The following is a 9,200-nucleotide window of genomic DNA, read 5'->3' as shown; positions in this document are numbered from 1 at the left end:
TCGTTAAGTACAACATATTGCAAAGGATAAGTTGCAAGGGATTTCTTATATTGCAGTGAATATGTTTCAAGAACTAAAATCGTTGGTTGTTAAAAGATGGAAAAGCTCAAGGAGATATCTGCTTTCTTCAAGTTAAAAAATGATTCTTATAAAAACGAGGGCAACTTTATGTACTTTAACAGTGGTCGACTCGCATAAAGCTGTTTCATGATTCTGAGTTAAGAAGATTAATTTAGGTTAATGGAATAGTTAGTGGACTAACTGCAAAGGGGGATGGATAACTTCGTGGATGATTTGCCAAAGGAAATCGGCTTGTATTCAAGTTCAAGGTGGAAAAACTACGAAAACCAATAATGAAGCCAGCCCTTTCACCTGGAATCACCCAGGTCGAACTACCAGCATTTATTGGTCTTACCATTGGGCAGTGATGGAGCTGTTTGAAGAGGACTTTCTAAAAGAAATTGATTTCAATTTATATTGCAACTTCACAGAAAATTCCTAGCTATCGTACATTTTATTCTCAGCAGCTGCTTAGTTGGTACTCGGTGCTTGGTTAAAATGGAAATTTTACGTCAAATTTCATCTCCCATTACTTTTATGCCACTGGTTTCTTTCTTCTTGTTGTTCTAGAAGAGTTATGAAATTTCAAACTCACATTTTTTTTTTTTTTTTTTAGATAAAAATTTAAGACAGCCACATTTTTCTTATAATGCCAGATTTCTTGTACTAATGTCAAGTCAGAAAACGCTGTAAACGATAAACTTCTACTCAGAGATCTCTCAATTCAACATAATTATTAAAACGCAAAAGTTCATTTAAATCATTCTTTCAAGATCTTCAATAGACTTGACAGATTTGAAGGTGCTCGCCGGAACTCAAGCGAATAAAAAATAAATGAACAAATAAAATACACGAAACAAGAGAATCGGAAAACCTTACAAAAACTTGCAGAACAAGTTTCTCAGTCGTCCTCCCGAGTGAGTAGTGCCATTAAGATTCCTGATATAACTCCCCATCCACCTTCCCCTCAACTTTACCAGCCGCATGCAGGTAAGCGAAAGAAGTTGACTATCAGTTGCCTTCACCATCCACCAGAATAGAAGACACTGTGGCGTGCTTTCTTTAGTTGGTGGCATTTTAACGCGGCGAGCTCTGTCTGGATTGCTAACATCCGCTACGCGTTGGATTATATTATATTACCATCATAATTAAAGAAAGCGTAAGGGACATGGTGTTACGTGGTCTTAACAGCAAGATTTTGGGTGTTTAACTTGACAGCGCATTGCCGCCAAATTGTGGTTTAAAACTAATTTGAATAGAAGATGGAGCTCAAAGAGTTGTGGCGATCCGTCCGTCCTTTTGTTTTTTTGTTAGTTCTGTGCCTTGGATTGGATTTAGTTAGTACTCAACAAGTAAGTACCAATAGCTCTGCTCAAATTTGAGCAATTTAAAATTCAAATATTAATCTTTAGACATTGTCCAAAGTTTGTTTGCTTTTAATGCCTTTATTATCGTTCGCGCTGCATTAATCTAATGGTTAAGAAAGATGAAACCAGATGTTAAATTTAATGAAACTTATTTATTTGATTTTAGCAAACTTTCTGTTCTTTACAGTTAAACTCTTACATAATTTACTCATCACAAAGATTAATTCCAGTCCTTATTCCCGATACTTTACAAGAAGATACTCATTTAATTTATTGCATTTTTACTACAGTTGGTCTCGGCTTTTCAGTTGTTATTTTTATGATGCTACATGTCATGACGTTTACAAATAAATCAATGCTTTAATATGGGTATTAAGGAATACGTAGGGTAGAGCTATAATTTTTTTAACTATTAAAAACATATAATTTCTTTATGGACACGCCTGTAATTGTTATGCATTTTACAAAATGCATTCATATGGAGAAAAGAGAATATATGGAGTTGCTTTGTTAATAGTTTGTGTTTTATTAGCTGCATAAAAAGAACCTATTTAAGCTGCTTTGCAATTTGAAACGCGATTTCTAAATATTCACAATTATTCCCATTGCTATAGTATATTATATACATAAGTGACAAAATTTATAATTGATATACGGCCAAGTAAGAATGAAAAGGGTTGTAGTGAGTCAATATGCATTAGTTCTGGCTTTGAAGCAAATTAGTAGAAGGTGTTATATCCAGCATTAGTCTTTATCTCCCAAAAATCAATTAATTTTATATAAATTGTTTTAAAGTTTTGCACGCTTTTCATAATCTTATAATTATCATCGGTTCTAATTATGCTTGTTTTAATTATTGATCGTCATAGCATTTCATTTATTAATAAATATTCTAGGTTAAACATTTGAGACTTTTATATCTGAACTTCATTTTCTTTAATTATTAAATTTTAACTATTTTTAATTTTGCATCAAACTTTTTTAATATTTAGCTATATTATGACAATTTAAAATATTTTCCATACTCTTTCACTTATAAGAAATTAATGCAAAAAATTAATTTTATGGAAATATTTTTATCGTAATGAACATTTTTATTTAATCCGAAATACTTAGGAAAAATGATGTTTCGTTAGTAAACTATGCAACTACTTCTAAAATTTTAAGTTAAGTCTACTGCACCGTTTGCAAAAAAAGATTATGTGAACCAACTATAAATTTAACTACAAATACAAACGGATTTCTAATTACTAGCTCTGTCGGTTAATCAAAAATATTTTCATATACTATTTACCTTTCCATATATCTGATTGCCTTAATTGTGATAATTTAAGGAATGGCTTAGATTTATTATATTACATAGATTATACAGACTTTTATAACTATTGTGTTTGAATGGCGAAACTTTTTCCGAAAACGTAATACAGCTAACTCTTTATAAATGCATAATGCGCATTCTTTCATTTCTGTCACGAGTAGTGTACGCTTTCTATTAGAAAGTAGCAGAAAGATTTCTTAAACCAATAATTATCAACAACACAAAATCAATACAACACAATAATTAAATAAATATGAAAAAATCCGAATAATATAAAAAAATTAAAATTAAATTTTAAGTTAAGAAGCAATTAAAGGATATAAATTTATATTACATGCAAAGAAGGATAGTAAGATTAGAAAACATGTGAATACTTTTTTGAAATAACTTTTTATTTATTATTTATTTATAAATATTTACTAAAATGTAATTTTTTCCAGGAAATTTCAGGCAATTTTCTTTCATTTATACCTGTAAATTAAAACTTAATATTGAATTTATTATATAATGTAAAATACAATATATAATTATTTATTCGAAATTAAAATTTATTTCTGTGAAATCTTGAATATGGTACTGGAATCATAAATTTTGTTTTTCTTTGTTCAGTACTTCAGTTTTCTAATTAATTTTGACATTTTTTTTTTCCTTTTGAGATGACATAAAATTACCGATCATATCATCCTTTTTCCATATCACCTGATTTATGCTTCTCAGAATTCTATATATAACAAAAGTTTCATCTGATTAATGAATAAAATATGAACGAAGAAATGCAGAATCTCACCTGAACAAGAGACTCAGTGTTCTGAAGCACACCTAGGCTGGGCTGAATTTTGGTCTAAGTTAAACACTGATGTTAACTCATTTTTTAATGCTCATATACATATTTGGATCATATAACGATATAAACATTTACTTTAATTTTCCTGCTTTTTGCTTCTAAAGTAACATTTCCTTTCTTTCTCAACATCAAACTTTTCCTGAATCTTAAAAATAATATCATTTTTCACATATCTTTAGCACAATAAAGCATTTAATGTTCCTTGAACTAACGAAGATTGATAAAACATTTGTAAAAAGAAATCACGTGAGAAGTTACAAAACCTTGTATTATCCAATGTGAATCCTAGTTGTTGAAAAGGTGAAATAAGAAATTCTTTTGTTGAGGGAATAGTGTTTCTGACATTGTGTAAACTAACAATGAAAGGTTAACAAGGAATAAGTACTAACAAAAGGAGTCATGTTTTATGTGCTCATCGGATTGCTTTCTCTTCTATAGATTTTCACTCGCCCATGAATTTAAAGTTCATACACGCTATATGTACTCATCATGTGTGAGATCTTTAAGGAAATTTTGCGACTGAAGATATTTAATCAGGTTGAACTGAATTTTGTAAAAAAATATGTAATTGAAAATGTATAATAACAGATCGAAATGGGATAATTAAAGAGTGAGAATTAGCTTCTATTATTATTAATTTATATACAAGCAAAAATATATATATATATACAACATATATATATTAATAAGCAAAAATCTTTTTATAAACTTCAGCAGGAAACTAGTGGTTCAAAGAACTAGTCATCTAGGGATTTTAGGATTATTATAGTCTCCGTGAGCTAACTACTTACTCATATCAATCTAATTATTGAAGGAATAAATTATCACTGAAATACATCGGCCGTTAGCGTAAAAGAATCAAAAGGGTGTCTGCAAGTAATACAGATGACGTCTATTTGTCAAATTTGTTTCAAAATCAACGGAACAGTTTAAAGGAGATCACTGTCTAGAAGACAATTCAAAGTCTTGTCATCTTATCTGCTAACTTTCTTGTCTCACGCAAATCATTTTATTTTGAAATTCGGTTAGATTAAGATCTCATTTAAGTTACTGGACAGGTGATGGAGGACGGGGACGCCTGGTGTCTAACATAGGTAAACAGGTATGTGGCCCATGTCCCCCTAGAGGCAACAACTTATTGAGACATGAAAGGCAACAACTTATTGTACATGGCCAAACAAGGGCACTTATGTTTTGTTTTACAGATCTCGGACAGAACGTTACGGATACGAACTCTGAAGCAATTTTTACTTTGATATGGTTGCAGTCAATACATTTTTATCGATTTTTAACATTTGTTGACCCCAGCAGCGGCATAACTCTGGTACTTCTGCCCGAGATTTGAATCCCACAAATGGGCTGGCCGCATGGGCGTTTTCGTAATGTTCCCACGAAAACCCCATGGACGTTATTAAAGGAAAACCTCATGTGTAACATGTATACAAGCCAATTTTCCCTTAAACAGTCCTCCACGATACATATAGCCCTCGGGGCTTTGCTATAATCACATAAATCAAACCAAAACAAACCAACATTTGTTCATATCTTCTTCGATTTTTGAATCTATAGCAATTGAATTAAAGAATGACCTTAAACTTTCTCTTATCCGTGCTTATTAATTAACGCACTAGTTTCCACTCATAACCAGAAAAGTGTAGTCCAAAAGTGATCCTATATCTCGTAAGTAATAATTTTCAGAGGTTTCATACAAATGCTATACAGTATATTATTTACAAAAAGTATATTATCTGCCATATATTATTTATATTTATATTTTTCAATAAGATTTAGTTAAAATAATAATAAAACTGACATGAATTTTCAGCTAAAAATTTTTTTAAATTCGGCTACTTTCTGCATTTTGCAAGTACTGGCATGATTTCAAACAATGTGAAGATATATGCAAAGTTTCCCGTCATTAAATTAGAACTCATGCTCTTGACTATTTAATTTGCGACGAAATTTATGAGATTATCTGTACATTCCAATGATTCGTTCTTGGTCTTTTATGTCGTATTCCTGTTTTCTTTTTACTACTTCCATTTGTTTCTCTTGATTCAATGCATCTAGAATATCTTGATCTAATACAACATGCTTTAGCCTTCATCAGCCTAGTCTTCTGTCGATGATCTTTCATTTTCATGCTGAAAATCGTGAACACAAAAATGATTTCTATAAGATTTGCCTCCGTTATTTCTTCGGCAGAGCTTGTTTACCCGTACGATATCGGTGACAGTCTTTTCTGACTTAAATTAGCTCTAAGCTTTTAGCTTCATTCCGAGCTTTATCAATGAACCTTATCAATTCAGAACCTCATAAAGCACTAAGGATCTCCACAAGTCTTCTAAAATTTTCTCAGGTTTTCATCTTCTCTCTCATTCTACCTCACCCTCATTCTACCTCATTTCCGTAAATGTTAAATCGTTTTACAGTACTCTCATCATCTTACCAAAAAGGTTCCATCACTTTTAGAAAATTTAACGAGTTTATTATTATAACTATACTGACAATAGCTAACATTTCTGAGTTTTTATCTGCTGCTTAATGTCTGCAAAAAAAGAGATTTTTATTTCTTTAAATTATCTTATATCTCATTAAAGAGAGGTTTCGTTGCTGTTCTGAGTGATCCAAGAGCGTATGGATATGATTATTAAATACTGAGATTTCACTCTGATAACTCTTCCTGACAATTGAATGAGCTTCCTGCATGAAGCTTCGTGATCTTCTTTATGCGTAAAATGGATAATAGCCAGTAAGTTATTTCAATATTCCTGTAAATGCTAACGAGATAAATTTCTTGAAATTTCCAAGGTAGTAAAAAGAGGTTTGACATAAAGAGTATTATTGATTTTTAAGAAGATCTAAATTCAAACGTATTCCAGTGTCTTTTACGATTAGTTGAATGAATTCATCACAGTACCTCGGTTTATGGATGGTCTAAATTGTAAACTTATAAAAATACGCCTTAGGAAAAAAAGAGAAAAAACAAAGATCACCAATGATTTGCCTGTATTTAAATAATATAACAAAATCCAGTGATATTATTCTACAATACTAATATGTTTTACAAAAGAACAAGTGGAATATTTTCTAGTATTATGTTTGGTTATTTTATCCTCTGTGATCACATAAAGTTTGACCGTAAGATACACTATTTTATTTATTTATTTATTTATTTATTTTGGAGGGGGATGGTGAACTATTCCATTAAGCTGCACAAATTTTCTACAAAACAAGAAATAACTTGAAACATTCTAATTATGTCTTTAATTCACTGCAAGAGAAGCGAGGAAGGAATGTAAGGAAGTTTTCTTCTTCCTTTGTTTAAAACAAGCAGTCTTCTTTTAACAACTAATTTTTTACTTCACTGATTTTAAGTAGGAAAACTACTATCGTCATCGTGTAAGATTTTTCACATTATTGAAAAATTTTAAAAGTCAATTTTCTTTGAATAAGTTGCATGTTTTCCTCTTAGAATAAAATGAATATTTATGTGTCTGAATATAAACATTGTCTTGTTTGATATTAAGTCTTTCACTTTACCAATCCGAATTGGTGGGTTTTATTAGGAATGAGTTTCGCATGGACAACAATTAGAGCGTACAGATGTATATTTCTGTATTAGGAATTAACATCTTCAATAATTATTTATTCTAGAAACGGAGGTTTAACTACTAAAAGATAAGTGGTTGATAAATAGGAAGTACAACAAAGTGCATTCCATTTCATGTTTTTGTGTGCCACGATGGCTCAGTCTTAGCTTTAGAGACGCCATGGAGTTTGCTGTCTCTTAGGCTATTGTTAGTAGATTATTAATACTCATTTAAATCTTAATAATAAGGGAACAGCGTAATTTAGCTTAATTTTTAGAAGGAAGAAGTAGATGGTTACGTAATTTTCACTTGCTGAGGTAAAATAAACAAAGAAATTCTTTTAGTTTAAACATATTGCTTACTTTTTAGAGGCAGAAATTAAAAACCGAGCTTAGATTGAAAGGCTATCAAATTAGATTTCAAACTATAGAAAATTTTAAAATCCATCAGCAGTCAAATAGATAAGAAAGCTGAGCATTGGTATTCTATTCAGTTTTAAGATTCTGTGGCAGGATGAGCCAGTTGATTTGGGATTTTATGGTTTTTCATGCTCATAACGCATATAATAGCTAGTTTCCTATAGAAAGTCCTCAATATATAGGGTGCCTAGATTTTCCTGAAGCCAGTCTGGGTAAATAACTCTGGTTATAACTAAAGTAAATAAAAACTTAACAAATAATGGCTAGAAATAAATAAATAATTATCAAAAATAAATGAATCTTATGCATTTTGATCCTTTAGATTTCAATCACAGTTTTCAAAAGTATATCCAATAAAGTAAGTTAAACTAACTAAAGGTAAAATTCTGGCACAGAAATCCAAACATCAGTTATTAAGACGGAAGAAAAACACGCCGACAGGGAAAATAAAATAGGCAAATCGACAACCTTGTATAAATCCCAATCAGAATTTTTTGCTCCTGATGAAGGAGGACCCGTTTTGCCCTCGAAATCGATTGGGATTTTACAAAATTTACGCCGAATACAAGGTTGTCGATTTGCCTGTTTTAACAGTTATTAGTTTCATGAACTTTGGAATATTGCGGGGGAGTGATTACTTTGTAGATGGAAGAAAATCTTAATTCAGTTATGACTTCGAGTCACTAATATATTTTATCAGCTGTGTAGTATTTCAGTATACAATACTGTATTTCAGCTTCATATTTTTTTTTATCTGATCTTTCTCTCTCTTTACTCCTGCTTGTTTCATCAAAATACGTTTATGCAAAATTTATGCTCCGCTCCTCGTCCTTCTGTTGTATCATATGTCCCAAAGTAATCCGCTTACAATTTTGTAGCTGATTCAGTCTCTTTTCATTTTTACAAAATAAACATATGCAAAGTCGAACATTGGCAGTTCTGCTTATTTATTTACCTAAAAGTTTATTTTTTGTATTAATTCTCTGGTGTACCTTCTATTTCTTCCGGCAGCCACCACCAGAATACAAATTAGATTAAACTTCATAGTCGTTAAATTTGTAATTTAAGGAAAGAGCTCTGTGGCAACTTGCCAAAAAGCTGTTTATCTCTGAAGCTTATGTGCCGATCGGAGTTTTCGTGAATTTTCTGCATCTAGCACACAGGTTGGAGCCTGCGGTTGCACCAACCGAGTTAGTAAGGCGTTAAAATTTATCTTCTGCACCGTATATATTTATATATTTGTACTCCTGAGAACCCACAATTAGACGTGTCTAATTTTTGTTAAATTTCAGTTATAATACAATAGTTAGTTTTTAATAAACATTTAAGATTTACTTCTTCTCCGATTTCTTAAGTTTAGACTTCTAGCAATTTGTCTACTAGCATAAAAAGGTTAAAAAATTTTTAATAGTTAATTAGTTGTAACCTTTCAATTCGATTTGGGTTAGAATCCTTGTGAATGGGTTAGCTCCATGTGCTGTTTTCACTATGTGTAACGTAAATAGGAGCCAATTTCTTTTAACACGCCCTCCACAAAGGCTTTTCTTAGGCAGGTAGCCCTCACGTGATGCCTGATTTAATTAAATAAACAAACCTTAT

The 9,200-nt window shown here is 31.1% G+C and overlaps 1 protein-coding gene across 1 annotated transcript in view; it reads left to right on the top strand.

The window, feature by feature from the left end:
- The first annotated feature begins 1,074 nt into the window (after positions 1 to 1,074).
- The window catches only part of LOC118190575 (uncharacterized), a 216,653-nt gene continuing 208,527 nt past the window's right edge, over positions 1,075 to 9,200 (top strand). Inside the window, exon 1 of the mRNA XM_085820802.1 lies at positions 1,075 to 1,412. Coding sequence (XP_085676928.1) covers positions 1,323 to 1,412 — 90 coding nt within the window. The 5' untranslated portion in view covers positions 1,075 to 1,322. The remainder of the gene's footprint in view (positions 1,413 to 9,200) is intronic.

Source organism: Stegodyphus dumicola, chromosome 7, assembly GCF_044657685.1.
Source record: "Stegodyphus dumicola isolate Sdum_Otavi_A_Nest chromosome 7, ASM4465768v1".
Taxonomy (NCBI): domain Eukaryota; kingdom Metazoa; phylum Arthropoda; class Arachnida; order Araneae; family Eresidae; genus Stegodyphus; species Stegodyphus dumicola.
This window is presented reverse-complemented; position numbering and strand designations above follow the sequence as displayed.